General features: G+C 40.8%; 1 protein-coding gene and 1 pseudogene across 1 annotated transcript; one reads left to right on the top strand and one right to left on the bottom strand.

Annotated features, from left to right (window-relative positions):
* Positions 1-2,119: 2,119 nt before the first annotated feature.
* LOC141813542 (sucrose transport protein SUT2-like) lies at positions 2,120-7,460 on the bottom strand (annotated as a pseudogene).
* A 3,574-nt stretch (positions 7,461-11,034) lies between these two features.
* On the top strand, positions 11,035-15,020 carry LOC141813839 (growth-regulating factor 6-like). Its single transcript, XM_074701830.1, has 4 exons — positions 11,035-11,455; positions 11,916-12,137; positions 12,665-12,989; positions 13,983-15,020. The coding sequence occupies exons 1-4, from the start codon at positions 11,035-11,037 to the stop codon at positions 14,824-14,826; spliced, it is 1,812 nt and encodes a 603-aa protein (XP_074557931.1). The 3' UTR covers positions 14,827-15,020.
* Positions 15,021-20,244: the final 5,224 nt, after the last annotated feature.

Genomic DNA, 20,244 nt, shown 5'->3' with positions numbered 1-20,244 from the left:
TAGGTCATACTTTAAACCACACATCTTCAACTTTGATTGATTCAACTTGTCTAGAAATGAATTTATTGGTTATGAGCAAATCTGTACCATCTTAACAATTTTTTTCTCCATATTTTTGTCATGTATGGAGATAAACTAAATTGAACGAGATACTAAATGTATTTTTGTAATTTTATTTTGTCTGAAATTTTTAATGTATTATTTTTTAACTATTCAGTGTTATGATATGTAAAACATAACTGCTCTTACTACAATATTAGCCTAAGAGAGAAACTATAGCATGATAAATTTGAATTCCTCTTGATTTAATCACTCAACCTATCAATGCTACCATATCTTTATCTATCTCCTTATTGGTGTAAAATATATCAAAATATGAAACTCATCCTATGAAGAGAAGTCTTGGTGCAACGGTAAAATTGCTGCCATGTGACCTGGAGGTCACGAGTGAGTCGTGGAAAACAACCTCTTACAATACAAGATAAGGTTGCATACAATAGATCCAATGTGGTCCAACCCTTCCCAGAGATCCCGCATTGGCAGGAACTTCGTGCACCGAACTGCTCTATTTTATAAAACTCATTGAGTTCATCCGATCTACCTACTCCTTTATATTTCCTTCTTTTCCATTATTTGTGAGACTTCACTACATATATTGAGTCATAATTCTATTTATATATATATATAAACAATCTCCATGACTTAAATATCAAGTTCAATCAAAATAAGTGATTAACCAATTAGAGCAAAGCAAACAACAAATACAAAGCGGATTTTTCTATATAACCGATTTATTGATTTAGATTCATAATTGTTCTTCCAAGCATAAAACAAAAAATTGATTTTAATATCTTAATCAACATACCTTTCCACCATCTCATAGAATGTCTCATCGACTCAATCCCTGTCATCAATAATAGGTACTTCTTCATAAAAAATCAAGTGTAGATGTTTGAAGCGCTGACATGAAAAGGCCTCTAATGCGAATATATTCCAGTTCTGACAAAGACCAAGTGGCACCATATTGGAATTTTTTTGACAAGGAAGATAAACAATCAAAAGAAAAGAATGAAACAAGAGATATATATTCTTGTACTTGTTATAATCATCAACACACATTTGTACCAAAAACTTCTTCTATCCATCATTACCACAACCTTTCACATTACTAGCAAGTTAAAAATGATGAAAATGAAAAGGCCAACAGATAATTGAACAATTTCCAGCAACTAGTTATCAACATTTGTTAAATAGCTCTAGCAAGGTGCTAATACTCAACCAAAGAAAAGAGGTATTATTGCTTATTCCTGTTTAATGCTCACTAAAGTTAAACCTGCTATTACTCTATCACTCCCAATACTTCGCTAGAAACACCCTTTAGGTTTTAGGCAGGTGCGGCTTTGTAATTAAATACTCCTTGGTTAAGTGTTCATGACCAAATACCAATATTAGAACTGTGATGTCAGATCAAAAATTCACAACACGATTTTGAAACCCATGATGAAGCAGTCTATTTCGTCCTACTGGATCTCTGTAACCAATCCCAATATGACAGAAAAAGCACTTCCAATCATACTCATATACTGCAAGGCAACCATGATGAACCACATAATGCATCAATATCCACTAAGACTTGGGTAATCATATCATTTTCTATTTTCTTATTCATTTCCTTCACCTGTCATAGTCATATGACCATGTATCTTTTTTCCCAAGAGTTCAAAACAAATAAAGGATGAGAGCATATTTGACTCGCTATAAAATGCTTCAAGTTCACTCAATGCAGCTTTTGCTACTTGGTCTCAGCCTATGCAAAATTGGTCCTAAGTTAATCAGTCATATGAGCATACAAAAAATGAAAGAAAAAAAATATCTAGCTGCAATATCACAATTGCCAAATTCAAAATGCCCCTGCCATTGTGAAAGATGTTTTAACTTCAACAATCACATAAAACAACAAAAAAGCATAAACAGAAGTGATCAGCCTCCCACCCTGACCAAGCCCAAGCCCTAAAGGCTCTATGAGTTCATAAATCATTGCACAAGGAATAGCGTACTTAACCTGTATAAATAATAATCAAGCAGGTTACCAAGATGTCCCAACAAACTATAAGAACAATTAAAGTTGTCTTGCTGCCCAAGGTGCTCTGAGGATTGTAAAAATAACAAGGGAAGAAATGACAAGGCCATATGGAGGAAGTCCATTTGGTGGGTAATCCACATTTTTCCCAAAAGAAGATAATATGAACATTCCAATAAAACAAAAGAACATAATGAAAGAATTTTCTAAGCATGAATTGTGCTGCTGCATATGAATCATAAAAGAATCAAACAATTCTAAAACAGGATCTTGTCATAAATTTATATAGCAATTTGCGAAAACAGAATTATAACAGTGGAAGCTAAATACCGTAAAGGTTCGTTACCATTGTTTTGAAGCCACTGGACAATCTAAAAGGAAGAAGATAGGAAGCAACGGCTTGGTCTTCCGTAGGAGTTAGGGTGCAACAACCATATTCCTCTCTCAGATGGGATGAAAGATGAACCGATGCTTTAGCTTTACGAGGACCATAGCCCTATATAAATCCTTAGAACTCGTTTCCGTTATCAACTCATCAATAATAACATAAAAGCGGATTAACAGGTTTCTACACACATAAAATCCACATCCATTAAACCAAACCCATAATGAATATCCATTAGATCACTTTATTGGGTTTAATCCTTAATAGCAATATCGTGTGTTATCAATTAACATATAAGCCAACAAACGGAGAAATAAAATCCAACACATAATGGTGTTGGCAACTCCCCAAGTCAGGCCTCACAATACTTCCTACAGAGCATTTCCAAAACCACTGAAATAAAGCCAAGAACAATAGAATTTAACATGAGACCAGTTATCCCTCTCTCACTCCAGCTTGAGTATTTGCCTTTCATTTGGATCACTGTTGTAGATCTCCTGGCCAATCCAATCAGTATCAAAAAGGGTGAAAGGAAACCATCCTATGCAAGTAAGTGCAGTGACAATGAGAAGCATCCAAATAAGCGGCTTAAGGTACCTACAAGCACCAATTAAGCCCTACATAAAAGCTTCATGTCAATTATCTATCTCACTTGTGTATCCTCAGTGGAAGTCTCATAACTTGGCTAGCAAAAGAAAAAGGAATTTCCTTGGCTTATAACACACTAATACATGTCGAGATCATAAGAACTACAACATTGACAAGGATAACTAAAACACTAAACATATACAGGTACGATTTAAATATTTTCTAAATCTAGTAACGATACATTTTTGAAGTAAATGATTCAATTAATTTCAATACAGAACAAACAAGGAACTTGTGATTGAATTATGTGACTCTCAATAATATGAAAAGAATATATCTTAGGCGGTTAAATTTCAGTATACATTTGGTTAGTGCGAGTGTTAAGAATATAGAAGTAACGGTTAAAGTATTTCCTCAGTAAAAAAATAAGTTGTAGCGAAGTGATCATCCAACAAATTTAGCAAGGGTTACTTGTCTTACTACACCTCTGCATAACCCGACAGATCAAAGGGTTTTTTTTTCTGGTGCCCACCAGAACCAGAAGAACCGTTCTCATCGAATTAAAGAAGTACTTCTCTACTTCCAATGTAGAACCGCTTGTGAAAAATAAGCACCAACAGAAATCACAGAAGTTACTCGAATAGTCCTAGCTTAGGCAAGGATTGGACCATTGAAGAGCATATAGACAACCTAATCAAATTCAAAGGACAAGGGAAATGGAAGAAACAATTTTGCAGTAAACTAGTAAATTAAAGGAGGGTCGAGGGGGGAGCAGATGAGCACGGACGAACCTGTAAGATCAGCAAGAAGGGATCTTCACGGATCATGTGTGGTGTTGTTCCCCACACCAAACAACCAGAACCCTACTAAGTAAACCGCAATCGCCCCGTACCGTGTCTCCCCGCCGTAGGAGTTGCAGAGAATGCGGCCGATGTCGGCGAAGTAGACAATAAAGATGACAGAAAGAGCGATGGAGAGGCCTCCGCGGCTCCGCCGATGCTGAAGGGCCTGCGGCGGCCGAGTGAGGTAGCGCGACGATCGCTCATGTGACCGACGAAGGGCTGGACCAGAAGGCCGGAGACCACCGATGCCACCCGCAGCAACACCCGCCGCAGGACCTTGGTCGGCGGAAGCGCTACCAAACCATCTCTGCCGCCCGCTTCAACCGTCTCTGCCGCCCTGGGGCCGGCAACCGCGAGATTCGTTCTCGTTCCCTCGGCAAGTGCAACTGCAGCAGTGTAGGAACATGAGAAAAGGAAAGGAGCCGAGAAAGAAGAAACTAGATTCATTCTGTTCTCTCGATGCATCTCATTATAATCAAATGAGTTTTTTTTCAATATATCTAGCACTGTCACATCAAAAATATTACACTCTTCATTATAAAAAATTCTTTACAATCAAATCATATCTCTATTTATTATTATTTTATTTAATATTTATATAATTTCCATTCAATATTATAATTAATAAGGAGGATCATTAATTTAATTTATTTATAATTTTTATTTAATATATTAATTAACTTATTAATTTTATTTTAACTTATATTTTTTATTTAATATTTAATTAACTTATGATCTTTAATTTAATTTAATCATTTGTATATTTGTTAACTTATCGAGTCCATTTATTTTCAAAAATAATAATTTGATACTAATTTTATTAAAAATTTATATTTATATAAAAAAGTACAACACTTCATTATGAATAATTTATAAAATAAAATATAATATAATTAAATATTTCATGAAATTAATATGATTGTTTTAGTAGAGTTTCTATATTTGTTCAACTAAATTCGAAATTGATGATATATTTGACTATCAATAATTTATAATTTTTCTGAAAGTATTCTTGTGATTCTAATATGGATCCCTATCTTACCCCTTGTAGATCACTGTCTAACTTGTGTCAGATGATTTTCTTCATCTCCCATCTAATTGGATATTGCTTCTTCTTCATCCATCACCAACATCTAATTGTATATTGCTTCCTCTTCATCCATAACCAACGTATTATAAAAAATAATACGTGTATATATGAAATCTCTTAATGTATCTATAGACCTTTGACTATTGCCCAATGAGCTTAAAGCACTCCAAATGTTTGCTTGATATCTTTTCTTGCAATCTCTGTCTTTCTTTGAACTTCTTTTTTGTAGGATCCTTGGGGGTCGAGGCACAAGAAACTCTTGATGAAGGTAACCTAAGCTAGGTAACGACCCGGCCCCTCGGCTCCTTGGGCGGCCCAACTAGCGGCCCAACGGCTGCCCAATCGGCGGTCCCTTGGGCGGCCCAACTAACGGCCCCCTTGGCGACCCCTATGTCGTCAATCGACGACCCTCGGCCGTGTCGTTGCTCACTAGGACTTTCCACCCCTGGCCAGTGGATTTTTGCCTCCCCCAGGATTCGAACTCTAGACCTCCAGGATAAGATTAGAGCTTCATGAATCTGGTAGCCAAGTGAGAGGCTCACTTGGCTACCAGGATTCATAAACTCTAGTACTTATCCTGGAGGTCTAGAGTTCGAATCCTGGGGGAGGCAAAAATCCACTGGCCAGGGGTGGAAAGTCCTAGTGAGCAACGACACGGCCGAGGGTCGTCGATTGACGACATAGGGGTCGCCAAGGGGGCCGTTAGTTGGGCCGCCCAAGGGACCACCGATTGGGCAGCCAATTGGGCCGCTAGTTGGGCCGCCCAAGGGGCCGAGGGGCCGGGTCGTTACAAGATCTCATCTGTTAGATAATATCATTTAGTATATGTTGTGTCATTTACTGTAAAATAAGTCTTTGGTGCATTTCCTTCCAAAATTTTATTGAATAGAGATGATTCGTAAACACATTTATATTATTACATGATCCTGCAATCAAAAAAAAATATGTCATATCCACAGGGGCGGCTCAAGCTCACGGGGGGCCCTAGGCGAATTTCTTTTAAAATGATTATTATTATTTAAAAAAATTTTCTCTCACCCTTTTTTATTCGGATTTGAGACCGACAATGGTGGATTTAAAATTTTTTTTTAAAAAATTAAAATATTAATTTTAAATAATAATAGAAATTGAAAAATGAATATTTACTCTGATAATGAACGATCTACTGAGAATTAATAATAGAACGGAAGTAATTTACGATCTACTAAGAATTAATAATAGAACGAAAGTAATTTACCTTGATAGTCCGCCTTGTCAGAAACGATCCACTGCCCCCTCGAACGATTTGTCAAAGGACTAATAGAACAACTGGATCAAGGTGCGAGGGAATGGTAACCCAATGACTTCCAGAGTGATTTAAAGAGCAACAGTTTTGGCTGAGAGCTCTCCTTAATCTTTGTCTGGCTCCAGAACCTAAAGAGATAGATAAAAAAAGTAAGATTTCTAAATTTTACAGGAGCAAAACTATCCTTGTTGATGCAATATCCTGACGAATACATCATTAGCAAACAGTTTGAATGTGTTAATCTTTTTGTTTCAAGGAAAAATGACAAGGAAATTTGAGAAGCAAAATCCAATGAATCGATAGAAAGAATAAAAAACGGTGCAATGCCAAACAGATGCAATTAAATACTGGACTTAATGGTGTTCAATAAATCCTTGAAATAAGCAAGGTGTTCTAAACCACAAAACTAATTTTGTTGTTGCGGCGGATGATCCGATGGTTGAAATTAATGGAGCATCGGAGAGCCGACTGAAAGAAGCCTCCAACCTACACAAGCAGGAAGATCCAAAAGCCGTAATTGTGTAAGGAATAGGAAAACTATTGGGAAGCAAGCTGCCGATAACATGGTTCTTGCTTCCTCCTGTTGGAAGGCTTTGGAAGACAGGATCCAAAAAGAGAAGACCTTAATGCGATTCCACATTCCACAAGGCACAATCCATAAGAACAGATCAACTTTACGCTTTTGCATCTAAAGTAACATCCGTAGAATCAAAAAGCACAAACAAAACAAAACAAAACAGAAAAGGATCTTTAACAATTCGATCAACAAAACAGAAAAGCCTCCAACCTACAAAAGCAAGAAGACGGTTTCGCCTGGCGGGCCGGCGGTGGCGCCTGCTTGAGCTCGGCTCGCTATCGCTGCTCGCGTCGAACGGTCGAAGAAGAACGCGAAGAAGAAGCTCGGCTCGTGTCGAACAGTCGAAGAAGAGGGGCGAGGAACGGAGGAAGACGGTTTCGCCTGGCGGGCCGGCGGTGGCGCCTGCTTGAGCTCGGCTCGCTGTCGCTGCTCGCGTCGAACGGTCAAAGAAGAACGCGAAGAAGAAGCTCGGCTCGTTGTCTCTGGTCGTGTGGATTCGTCGAGCGGTCGAAGAGGGGAGATGAAGAGCCGAAGAGGGGGCGTTTTGAAGAGGCGACATCGGGATGAAGAGGCGACATCGGGACGCGGCGACATCGGGATGAAGAGGCGACATCGGGACGCGGCGAGAAAGAATGCGAAGGGACGGCTTTCCGGATCCGGATTTTAATAATCTACCCTCCATTAACCCTAAATACCTTAATTTTTTTTGGGCCCCAATCAAAATTGGGCCCTAGGCATAGGCCTTACCTCCTATGCCTAAAGCCGGCCTTGCATATCCATAAGTCAATAGATGCGACTGCTTCAAACATAATTATTGGGTCCATGATTACCTCGAGTAAACTAACATCTTCAAGCAATGGGTACTTTTTTCATTCTCAATGCATACAATCAAGGTTACCCAACATGGTAGAAAAGACATTTTTTCGCTCATGCATTTAAAGCAAATGTTGGGTGTCTGCAGTTGATCTTCTCAAAAAAATGATAATCCCAGTAGCCACATCTGTGGGGTGGTCGGTCCGGTCCCACGGAAGTTTCCCACCGACCACCAGGGTAAATCGAGAAGCGCATACGGTGACCAATCCAGATGCCCAGCATCCTTTGATTGCGTTCTCCATTTGGAGGAAAATTCCTGCAAATACGCCGTAGCTGGGGATCGAACCGCGGATCCCTGAGTTACAATCCGGATGTCCTACCGTGCAGTTGATCTTCTCAAGTATTATCCCCAAATACTTTATACACTTTTGCAAAAGGTTGATCAAATAATCGATAACATTTGTTTTAGCAAGCCTTAGATACTCATCGGATTGGTCGACAGGGGCCCCATACGCTAATTGATGTAGAGCTATCGTGTATTTTTGAAGTGGCGATAAGCCTATCCTTCTCGTTGTATCGATTCTCCATTGAAAATACTATGAATGATTTTGTAATTTTTTGGCAATGCTAAGAAATAACTTTTTTTCGCATTTGAAATATTCACAGAAACATTTTATTTAGCATGAATCTTTCATTAGTATCATCTGTTAATTCATCACACAAGAATTGACGAATATTCTAGCTAGATTGTCATCATCTGATATTGAGAGGAGTATATAATGAATGATTAGAGTTATGTTGATAGTTTGAAGTATTCTATCTACATTGCTTGTATATATATATATTAGTTTTAGTTTTAGTCGAATATATTTTAAGGTGACAAAATATCGATCAAAAATATAGTATAAAATAATATTTTGAATATTAAAGTATACACAGAGTGTGTTGTTTTGATAATTAAAAAAAAAAGAGGTAAAATTTTTTATCAAAAAATATATAAATATCTATTATTAATAAATAAGTAATACGATGGCATAGCTGTCAATTAAGATAGTTTGATACGAGCATTTCAAGGCATGAAGGCGTGTGGAATCTTTCATTGTGTTAACTAGGAATGTGTGAGCTTTGCACCGCAAGACTTCTCTTTTGTTCCTTTTTATTATTTTATTTTATTTATCTGTATTTTTATATTTTCCTTTCGATCTCGAAGTGTCTAGAGATTAGTTTACTACTCTCTATTAAAAATAAAAATAATAATAATTCGTAATTTTGAATGAAAGTAATTAAATAACTGTTAAGTAATTATCTAATTTAACATTGATATATAAAACTCACAAATAATTTATCAATACATATTTTTTTATTTAATTCGTAATAATTATTATTTATTTTATTTTATTCAAATATTAAATATTTTTTAAAAAAATTCAATTAAAATTTAATGCCTATGATATCGTGAACATGTACAATGAGACACAATGCTTGAAAATTGTGTAATTTGTGGAACCCTACGAAACATCGTGTTTCGTTCTCAATAAATTAATCATTATTTTTAAAATTAATTTTTTCTATACAGCAAACTAACTTCTATTATTAAAAAAAAAATAGAATAGAATAAGCAAAAGATTGTGGTTATCAAGATACGACATCACATAAATGGATAATATAAATTAATATTATTTATAAGTAAATTTATTTTTAGAAATAAAATATAATATAATATAAACATTTACACGATTATAAAAAAGATGTCTCGAAGATAATTCATTTTTACTAGAAATATAACAAAAATGGTTTTGAATTAAAAAATAATTAAAATAATTTTTTATTAAAAACTCCGAATTTCAAAACTTTCGACTTCAAAGCGATCCGCCGCTGACGTGTAAGAAGACTAATTACGGCCGAGGCGGGTCCACCACATGTCGGCCACGAGGAGGCGAAGTCCTCTCGATTTGTAGTATTTCACTTTTATTTTTCCACTTTAGTCCCTGTCAGTTATTCAAATTTAAGATTTATTCAAATATTTCCGATCAACATTCTTTTCCATTTATGATCGTTACAGAAAGGGAATTCGGTAATATGAGAAATACATAAGGGTGTAAAAGCAAACCGGGATTACTTTTACTTTATTCAGAAACCCCCCCGATGATTTTATGAGACGTCCCTGTCATGCGATGGTGTCGGATTCCGTCCACTTTCCCGTCCCCATTTTCTCCTCCTCTCCTTTTTCTCCTTCCTTTGTGTCAATTGAGCATGTGGATGGGAGGACATCCACCAGTAATTATCGCAATAGAAAATTCATATAATTAATTAACAATAGTAAATAACAAAAGAATATATATATATATATATATTTATTTATTTATTCGTTTGCTAAAAATAATCATAGCGTTAATGCGAATACGAACAAAATAATTGTAGTGTTTTTGGTCAAATGGAGAAGAAACAGCAGCAAAAGCATGACAAGCTCACTCTAATGAACACACTCGGTGCTCATGCACGTGACGTGAGGAGGAGGAGGAGAGAGAGAGATGTGGCAAAGAGCCCAAAGGCTAATTCATTTTAATGAACACTGAATCGATACATAATTAATTAATATTTTTTTATGTGAAATGAGATGTAATAAGAATCCATATATATATTTTTATTTATTTTAATAATCGGTAGAAAATTTTTAGAATTGATTATCTCAATAATTAATTAGATTGGAAGCGCATGCTTAAATTATTAAAAAACTAAGAGTATTACATTAAATTAATTAGTCATTAAATATGATTAATTTGACCAATTAAGAATCAAAGAGTAGGTCAAAGACATAGGGAACAAATCAAAGAGAGTGGAAGAACACGTGAGGAAGGGGGTGGACCACTCCGACCCAATGCATGCAACAAAATTAAATTTTTGTAGTGCAATTACTTTTGGTTTGAGTAGTTAAATAATTATAAAGAAATAAAAAATAATTATAAAGGAAGATAAAATATGGAAAGGTTTATTTTTTTGCAATTTTGTATTGTATTTATTTCTTAATAAATAAAACCAATTGAAAAGATAGTATAGTTTCTTTAGTTTGATGCATGCGAGCACATGTAAACACCTCAAATATCTCATTATTAATATTATTTTTAAAAGAAAACCGATCACAAATTATGTAACATTACTATTTACTCCTACTATTTCTTCAAAAAGAAAAACCACCCTGTTTTTTCCGCCGTCTATAAGAACACAGCCACACAGTCTTCCTTCCCTTCGCCTGCAAAAATGCTTCCTTTTCCCCCATCCTCCTCCTCCTCCTCCTCCTCCTGTTCACACGAACTCACCGCCTCCCCACTCGATCTCATCTAGTAGAAGCGCCGGAGCCGACCATTGACTTCGCCATGGACGCCTTAGCTGGAGACTCTTCTGAAGCTGCTGCGGTTAGTGGCGGCGGTAACGGTACTGGCGGCTTCTTCTCCTCCTCAGCCTCGCCTCTGCCTCCTCCAGACACTGCTGTCAGTAACCAGAGAGGTCCCTTCGGATCCGTGCTGCAGAAGCACGACAGAGGGTCCGCTGAGTCCGAAGGGTACGATTGGAGATCGCCCAAGGTGGCCAGGTCCGATGCATTGACCGCAGCACCCGCAAAGGCGGTTCCTTTCCTCCTCAGATCCGAAACCCATCCCCTGTTCGCTGACGGCGAGCAAATGCTCAGCTTCTCGTCAGCATCCAAGAGCGAGATGGTGACTGATGCGACCTTGGCTTACTACAACCGCCCCTCCGTGACCCCTTCCTCCGCGCAGTGCTACCTCAGGGGAAATGCAGGTAGGTAACCCATGCTAGGGCGGCGCTGTCGATGAGGTTTGTGCCGTGGTGGTTTTCGTTTTTTGGGGGTTTGAGATTTTAGGGATCTTGGAGCTGGTTAGGTTGTCTAGTTGATTCCGGCATTGATTGGAGGAGGGTCTTTTTGGTAACGCGGCCGATGTTTGAGTCTTGTCAAGTAAAAAGTTGCTTCCTTTCTATTTCTGCTTCCCGGTTAGGTCTTATCGTCCATGGCCTGATTTTTAGGGGCTTAGATTCTTTCTTGTGGTAAAAGAAAGCTTTAAACAGTATCGAGATGGAGAAAGAACAAACGAATCATTCTTCGTTGCTTTCTCGGATACTTCTCCTCTCGAAAAGATATGATCGCTAAAAGATTTTATTTTTGACATTTTATGCGGTATGATGTGCTCTCTCTCTCTCTCTCTCTGTCTCTCTGATATGCATTTCTTGGATCTCATCTCAGGCTTGTTATCAGCAAGTTCTAATGGCAACTCGCAAAGCGTTCTGGCGAGGGTAAGGGGCCCCTTTACTCCTTCTCAGTGGCTGGAGCTGGAACACCAGGCATTGATCTACAAGTACCTCCTTGCAAATGTGCCCATTCCAGCCACTCTGCTCGCCCCCCTCCGGCGAAGTCTAGGTGCTTCTTCCTGGTTCTCTCCTCTGTCAGCTGGATCTTTTGGCTCAGGTGCTTGTCGAACTTTTCTCTCTAGCAAAAAGAAGAAACATTGTTATCTCGGGAACAGATTTGTCTCCATATCATAGCTTTGATCCTTGGTTTTCCAGCTTCGCGTGGAATATTATCTTTTCAGAATCTTCATTTGCTTTCCGACATCTTTATTCAGTGGCATGTAAGCTGAAGATGCTCGTTTTGGTAGATAGATTTGCAAAATCTAATCTTTTCAGCAATTATTTTGATTCCTCATCTTAATGCATTTCAAGATTCAAACTTTACCATATTAAATGTACTTTGAGAAGGCCCTTTCTCCTTTGTTTTTTCTTTCTCCTTTTCCTTTTCCCCTTTTTTTTTTCATTGCTGAATTTTATGATCAAAATCAAAGGTTCAGCTTTATGAAAACGAAATTAAAAGTATATTCAACACCATAACGTTTCATGATCTTGCTGCGTTCAAAGTGTTGAAATATGAAATCTGTTCTAACGAGCATTAGAGACTAAATTTGGTGGTATGTTGTGCTGTCTTTCTGGTTGCTGCAGTGGGGTGGGGGTCATTCTATTCTGGTAATGCCGACCCAGAGCCTGGTAGATGCCGTCGGACCGACGGGAAGAAATGGCGATGCTCCAGAGATGCAGTTGCTGACAAGAAGTACTGCGAGCGACACATGAACAGGGGCCGCCATCGTTCAAGAAAGCATGTGGAAGGTCAGAGTGGCCATGCCGCCAAAACAACTCCCGTAGTTGCCTCTTCCCAACCGACTTTCGCTCTTCCTGATGGTGGTGCTTCTTCTAGCGCTCTCACGGCTGCACAGCGGCTGAGTAAAAGCTTGCAGTCTAACATCAAAGATCCTGTGCAGTACAATGGGTAAGTGAACACTAGTGATTGGTTCGGTTTTGATTTCAGTATATAGCTTCAATAATTGTTAGATGTTATGCATTTGTTGGTAAAGTTAGTGAATCGATGCCTTCAATAAGGAATATATATAAAATCAGTTGAAGCAAAGCACATTGAAGTTGATTGACAGTGTTTATGAATTTTATCTAGAAGATGCATAAATATCTAAGCGACACTATAAAGCTTTCGATAAAGGGATTGATTCATTGAACATAGGGGAAAAGAGTACACACCGGAGACAACTGAGGAAGGAAACAATGCTGGAAAAAAGTAACTTTGATGCCCTCTTTTGTTGTATGGAAATGGAGCGAGGGAAGAAAGGGGTAGAGAATTCTTTCCCAGAAGTTTCCTTTTGCTTCCACCATAATTGGGCAGAAGAAATTTCACACCAAATATCTCTTATAACCGGCCAAATGAAACACAATCCTGTGAGTAAAATCCTGCAACCTGCAAAGAGTAAACAATAGAAAATACAACAGAAAATGATCCTGGTTCTTGTGTGAAAAGAAGAACTGATTAGATTATGATACTAGAGATTGCTTAGAGTTTCCTCTTATAAGAATAGTGTGTTTGAGAAGAAAGAAATTAGCTTTAAAAGTTGTTCTGATCGAAACTGTCATAAGTCATGCTTCTTTCTTTACATTGTTCCATAAACTTGTATTAGGGCACTTTGTTTTTGACCATGAAAGTTCTCTCCACTGTACTCAGTTGAAATCCTCAACAGCCTACATTTACCTGCAAATATTTCAGAAAATTTACTTGGATGAAAGGATGAATTGTCTCCATTATATTGTTTTAGTACTATTTATAGCAGCATACTTGCTTGATGAATCTGCTTTATAAATTTCAGAGCTGATAACTTTGCATCTTTTATCTCTACATCTTTCATTTGTCGAATGATGGACCTTTAAATTAGATCTTTGCTTTTGTATTTACAATGCTGATCTATGTACTGATCTGCAGGATGCCGGTGAACAATGAAGAACAAAATAATTATGCTCAGAATCTGAAAAGCCTCTCTGTGCCAAGTCTTGTTTGCCAACGACCTCAGAGTAACTTCTATCCGATCTCAAAGCCACATACACCCTTTGAAGGAACCTCTTCCAGTGCTGAGGGTGCCTTTGCCAATGATTCAGTTTTGAATTCCTCATGGAGCTCATTATCTGATAGCGTCAGTTTGATTCCCTCCCCCAGGCTGGATCACCATGATCAGTCCAACCTCCTTCGGCACTTCTTCGATGACTGTCCCAAAGTCCAGTCCAATGATCTGACCACCACCTGGCCTGGAGTTGAAGAAACACAATCAGATAGAACCCAACTCTCCATCTCCAATCTAATATCTGGTTCTGATTTCTCGTCCACCACCTCATCTAACCATGACATATTAGCACTTTCACCACTTAAGCTGTCGAGAGAACACGGATATGACCGTGTCCATATGTGTTTAGGCATGGGAGTTCAAACCAATGCATGCCAAAGGCAGGCGAATTGGAGACCTCTCTCCTGGGAGGCTTCCATATCTGGACCCTTAGGAGAGGTGCTGAACAGCACCAGTAGCACACCCAAGGATCAAAGCAAGAACTCTTTAACATCTCTAAATCTCTTGGCAGATGACTGGGATTCAAGTAGCCGAATGGAGTTCTCACCAACTGGTGTACTGCAGAAAACTTCATTAGCATCATTATGTAGCAGCACTGGAAGCAGCCCGAGGACAGAGAACCGCATCCTTCATGAGGGTACAAGCAGCCACTGCAATGACCTGAATGACTCAACCCTTGTCGATGCTCCGACAATCCCTCCACTCTGAAGTTTGAGTTGACAGTATCATGAGAATTTCAACGATAAAAAGCTATGGATATGTTTGTTAAACCAGTGCTGACTTAGCTAATCAAGAACATGAAACTATGTGAATCTTAATTGATATGCTAGCCTGTTTATTTGTTTTGTTCCTGTACAAGCTTTAGTTGCCTGGTTCACTATAAGCACCAGTCTTTCTGAATCTTCAGTTGATAATGGAATTGAAAGCTTCCATCACTTTGCATTTCTTTGTAATGACAGTAATTTTCACGGTTGGCTTAATGTTAGTTAATTTGTTCACTTATCTTGTTCTCCACTCCATGATTCAATTCGAAAATTCTTTTCATTTGCCTCTTCTGATTTGTATTTTCTGTTCGGATTAGATACCGTGGATGGTCAAGTTATCAGTCAACGAACGATTCGACGTGCGTGATTTTCTGATGGAGTTCGAAGGTGAAGATAATAAGGATATAAAATGTACTTCAACAGGAGGTTAGAATGATGTTGGAGAGTTTCAAAATTTATTTCGGTTAGATAACGTGGATGGTCAAACTATTAGTCAACGAACGCTCCGACGTGCATGACTTTCTGGTGGAGTTTGAAGGAGAAGATAATGAGGACTTGAAAAGCACTTCAATAGGAGGTTAGAATGATGCCGGGGAGTCCTGACAGACCACTCCGACATTCAAGTTAGTATCCGTGGAAGGAAAATATAAGTGCAGAAGAAAAAGACGAGTATAGTAGTTGCTTAAATTGTCGAGAGAGAGAGACCCTTGTTTATATCTTACGAAGGGTTTATATATTTACGGAGAGTGCCTCTCCACGTCGACCCGAGAGAGATCATTGGTTGGGGCTCAAAGAGATCGGCTTTGACGATTGCCGGCCTAAGGTCTTGACATGAGATATCTGGGGGACTAAGTCTGCCAACCTTATAACCCCCTGCGGTACGGCAGTCGTTGATTATTCTTTCCTTTTGACTTTATGCATAAGTATGAGGGCATCTAGGGGACCAGATCTGATAATCTCGTAACCACCTTGATCCCTTTATAGGCATCGCATGCTTGGAGAATTTTAGTAGTTTCTGCATGCTTGGGGAATTTTAGTAGCTTCTAAATAAAGCGGAGGGTGGCGGTCGAGATGGCTGAGACCGAGATGGCCTAGACCAAGACGGTCGAGATCAAGCTCGGGATTGAGATGATCGAGACGAGACTAGTCGAGACGAGATTCGGGACCGAGATGACCAAGACGAGACTCAGGACTAAGATGGTTGAGACAAGGCTGGTTGAGACGAGACTCGGGATCGAGATGACCCAGATGACCGAGACGAGACTCGAGACTAGATGGTCAAGATGAGGCTTTGAGGTCGGACGAGATTGCTTTGGAGGCCCAAGTGAGGTCCAGAACTGAGCCCATGCTGAGTCTGAAGTATAGCTCGAGCCGGAGACGACAACTATCTCACCCTAGTGGGATTGTTTCTCCTGGATTCATGTTGACTCGTCTTGCCAGGTCAGTTTGAAGATTGACATTCGCTTGACTCTTGGCCTTTACTCTAAAAAGAGCCACATCATTTATGGCACCTGCATCACAAGTGAATTCGTAGCCCTGTGTTAGCGACTTAGCCTCCCGACAAGCTCGACACTCTCAACCCTCCTAGTCCCTCACTAGCGCCTCTGCCTTACAACAGGTTTGAATTCCTAACTCCATGCAAGCGACTCGGCCTTCCGATATACCCAATACTCATAGTCCTCTTAGCCCCACTTGCTAACGACCAGTTCAGGGGAAGCCAATCCTCTCGGTTCCACTCGCCGATGGCTCGGCGTTTTAATTTACGATCTCAAGCTGACACATCCAACTGATCTAGCAGCTCAGTATCTATGTCCCTCTTAGCCCCATTTGCTAATGACCCCTCCAGGGGAAGCCAACCCTCTCGGCCCCACTCATCGATGGCTCGGTGTTCTAATTTAAAGTCTCTATCTGACATATCCGACTGATTCAGTAGCTCAGCATCCATGATCCTTTTAGCCCCACTAGCTAACGGTCTGTCTAAGGAAAGCTAGCCCTTTTGGTCCCACTCGTCGATGACTCAACGTTCTGATTTACAATCTCGAGCTGACATATCTGACTGATTCAGTAGCTCAACATCCATGTCCCTATTAGCCCCATTCGCTAATGACCATATAGGAGAAGCCATCCCTCTCGGCCCCACTTGTCGATGGTTCGACGTTCAGATTTTCAATCTCGAGTTGATATATCAGACTGATTTAGTAGCTTAGCATCTCAATAACTTAGCTTCTTGGTCTCTCGGCCACTCCGTCACTCGACCTCTCGGCCACTCCGTCACTCGACCTCTCGGCCTTTAGCTTCCTAACTTTTCAACCACGACCTCTCTGCCTCTCGGCTTCTCAGCTTCCTGACTTCTCGATCATGACCTCTCAGCCACTCAGCCTCTTTGCATCTCGGCCTCTCGACTTCTTGACATCTCGGCCTCTCGACTTCTCGGCCACTCGGCCTCTTTGCATCTCGGCCTCTCGACTTCTCGGCCTTTTGACTACTTAGCCACTCAGCCTCTCGGCTTTTCGACCTCTTGGCCACTTAGCTGCTCGACCTGTTAGCCACTCCGCCACTTGGTCTCTTGGCCTCTTGGCTTTGTGACTCGGACACGACCTCTCAACCACTCTATCTCTTGGCATCTCGGCCACTTAGCCATTCAGCGTCTCTGTCTCTCGACCTCTTTGTCACTTAGCTACTTAGTCTCGGCTTTCTATCCTTTCAGCCACTCAGCCATTCGGCCTCTCAGCCGCTCAGCCTCTCACCCTCTCACCCTCTCACCTTCTCGACTTCTTGGCTTCCTGGCCTCTCGACCACTTAGCCACTTAGATCTTGACCTTTTGGCTACACAACCTCTCGGCCACTACGCCACTCAACCTCTCGGCCTCTCGACCACTCGGCCTCTTGGTCTCTTGGCTTCTCGACCTCTCGGCCTCTCAGCCTCTCGGCCACTCAGCCACTTAGCCTCTCAGCTTCTCGACTTCTTGGCCTTTTAGCCTTTCGACCATTCAACCTCTCAGCCTATCAGCCACTTCGCCACTCGGTCTCTCAGCTTCCTGACTTTTCGGCCATGGCCTCTCGGCCTCGCGGCTTCTCGGCTTCCTAGCCTCTTGACTACTTAGCCTCCCGGCCTCTCGACCACTCGATCTCTCAATTTTTCAGCCACTCGGCTACACGGGCTCTCGGCCACTTGGCACCTCGGTGTCTCGACCTCTCAGATGTCACTACCCTTACATTTGGGGCGTGTGTGTTCCGTGCAACAAACCCATTCAGCGAGACACCATCGAACATAGTCTAGTCAGTCGGACTATGTATCATTCAACTAGACTTGCAGAAGGGACTTGTGATGCATGTGCCATAGATGACATAACTCCCTCTAGGGTAAAGGTGAAGAGTCAAGCGTAGGCCAGGGTTCACGCTGACCTAGCAAGACGAGTCAACATGAACCTGGGAGAAACGATCCCACCGGGGTGAGATAGCTATCAGCTCCAGCTCGGACTGTACTTCGGACTCAGCATGGGCTCAGTTCTAGACCTCACTTGGGCCTATAAAGCAATTTCGTCCAACCCCAAAGCTTCATCTCGGTCTCAAGTCATGTCTCACCCATTTTGGTCCTGAGTCTTGGCTTGCCTCGTCTCGGCCATCTTGGTCCTGAGTCTCGTCTCGGCCATCTTGATCTCGAGTTTTGTCTCAGCCAATATCGATCCTGAGCCTCATCTCGACCGTCTCGATCTCGATCGTCTTGGTCTCAGCCGTCTTGTCTCAATCATCACATCTTGGCCGCCACCCTCCGTCTTGTAGAAACTACCAAAATTTTCCAAGCGTGCGGTGCCTGCAAAGGGTCAGAGCGGTTACGAGATTATCAAACCTGGTCCCTTGGATGCCCTCGTACATGTGCATAAAGCCAAAAGGCAAGATGGAATGGGGCATCCCGTTGGCAGTTAGTCATGGTAGTAGGATTTGCCGATAGTTCGCCGTACACAAGATGGAATGAGGCATCCCGGTGCTCGGACCAATTTTGTTGGCCCCTTTTTCCAACGGAATCGTGATTGTTAGGAGTTCTTCTAGTGTTAACCATCATGACATCTTAGCTTAGTGTTACCATAGATGACGTCAATTTTTTTGGCTAGATACCGCGGATGGTCAAGCCACCAATCAATGAATGATTCGACGTGTGCGACTTCCTGGCGGAGCTAGAAGGAGAAGATAATGAGGACCTGAAATGCACTTCAACAGGAGATTAGAATGGTGTCGGGGAGTCCCGGTAGGTCACTCCGACGCTCAAGTTAGTATTCGTGGAAGGAAAATGAAAGTGTAGAAGAAGACGAGTATAAATAGTTGCTCAATTGCCGAGAGAGAGAGAGAGTCTCTTGTTCATACCTTACGAATGGTTTATATACTCATGGAGAGCGTCTCTCCACGTCTATCCAAGAGAGATCATTGGTCGGGGGTCAAAAAGACCGGCTCTGACGATTGCCGACCTGAGGTCCCGACATGAGACATTTAGGGGACCAAGTTTGCCAGCTTTGTAACCGTCTTGTGGTGCGACAGTTGTCGATTATTCTTCCCTTGTGGCTTTATGCATATGTACGAGGGCATCCAAGAGATCAGGTTTGATAATCTCGTAACTGCTCTGACCCCTTTGCAGGCACTGCATGCTTGAAACATTTTGATAGCTTCTACAAGACGGAGGGTGGTGGCCGAGATGAGACGATTGAGATTGAGACGATCGAAACTGAGACGGTCGAGATGAGGCACGGGATCGAGATGACCGAGACAAGACTGGCCGAGATGAGACTTGAGATTGAAATGGCCGAGACGAGACTTGAGATCAAAATGGCCGAGACGAGGCTGATCGAGACGAGACTCGGGACTGAGATTGCCAAGATGAGACTCAAGATCGAGATGATCGAGACGAAGCTTTGGGACTGAACGAGATTGCTTTTGAGACCCAAGCAAGGCCCAGAACTGAGCCCATGTTGAGTCCGAAGTACAGCTCTAGCTAGAGATGATAATTATCTCACTTTGATAGGATCGTTTTTCTCAATTTTATATTGACTCATCTTGATAGGTCAACTTGAATCCTAACCTTCGCTCGACTTTAACTCTGATCCTTTATTATAGAGAAAGTTACGCCATCTATAACACCTACATCACTATCTATAATGCTTGAGAATGCTCACATGAATCAATTAATGATGAAGCCGATTTATCTTCACAAGTATTATCTCCCTCCATCCTAAATAAACTATGTCAATACGAAGGCATCTCAGATCATGCGACTAGTTTCAATGAAGGTGTGATGTGATGCCACAATTAAAATTGAACTGCATGTGTGGCATCTTTTGGTTCGTTCAAGGTACACCAAGTACTACTTTTT

This window comes from Curcuma longa, chromosome 20 (assembly GCF_044706935.1).
Source record: "Curcuma longa cultivar G26 ecotype Majalengka, Jawa Barat chromosome 20, ITB_CL_G26_1.1, whole genome shotgun sequence".
NCBI classification, from domain to species: domain Eukaryota; kingdom Viridiplantae; phylum Streptophyta; class Magnoliopsida; order Zingiberales; family Zingiberaceae; genus Curcuma; species Curcuma longa.
The sequence above is the reverse complement of the archived record's forward strand: the minus strand, read 5'-3'. Positions and strand labels throughout refer to the sequence as shown.

What these genes read in the sequence shown, in the direction of transcription:
- LOC141813839 (XM_074701830.1), top strand. Translation starts at nt 11,035, where the DNA reads ATGGACGCCTTAGCTGGAGACTCTTCTGAAGCTGCTGCGGTTAGTGGC. An exon ending in AGCTGGATCTTTTGGCTCAG is followed by an intron (nt 12,138 to 12,664) that starts GTGCTTGTCGAA and finishes TGGTTGCTGCAG; the next exon opens with TGGGGTGGGGGTCATTCTAT. An exon ending in GATCCTGTGCAGTACAATGG is followed by an intron (nt 12,990 to 13,982) that starts GTAAGTGAACAC and finishes ACTGATCTGCAG; the next exon opens with GATGCCGGTGAACAATGAAG.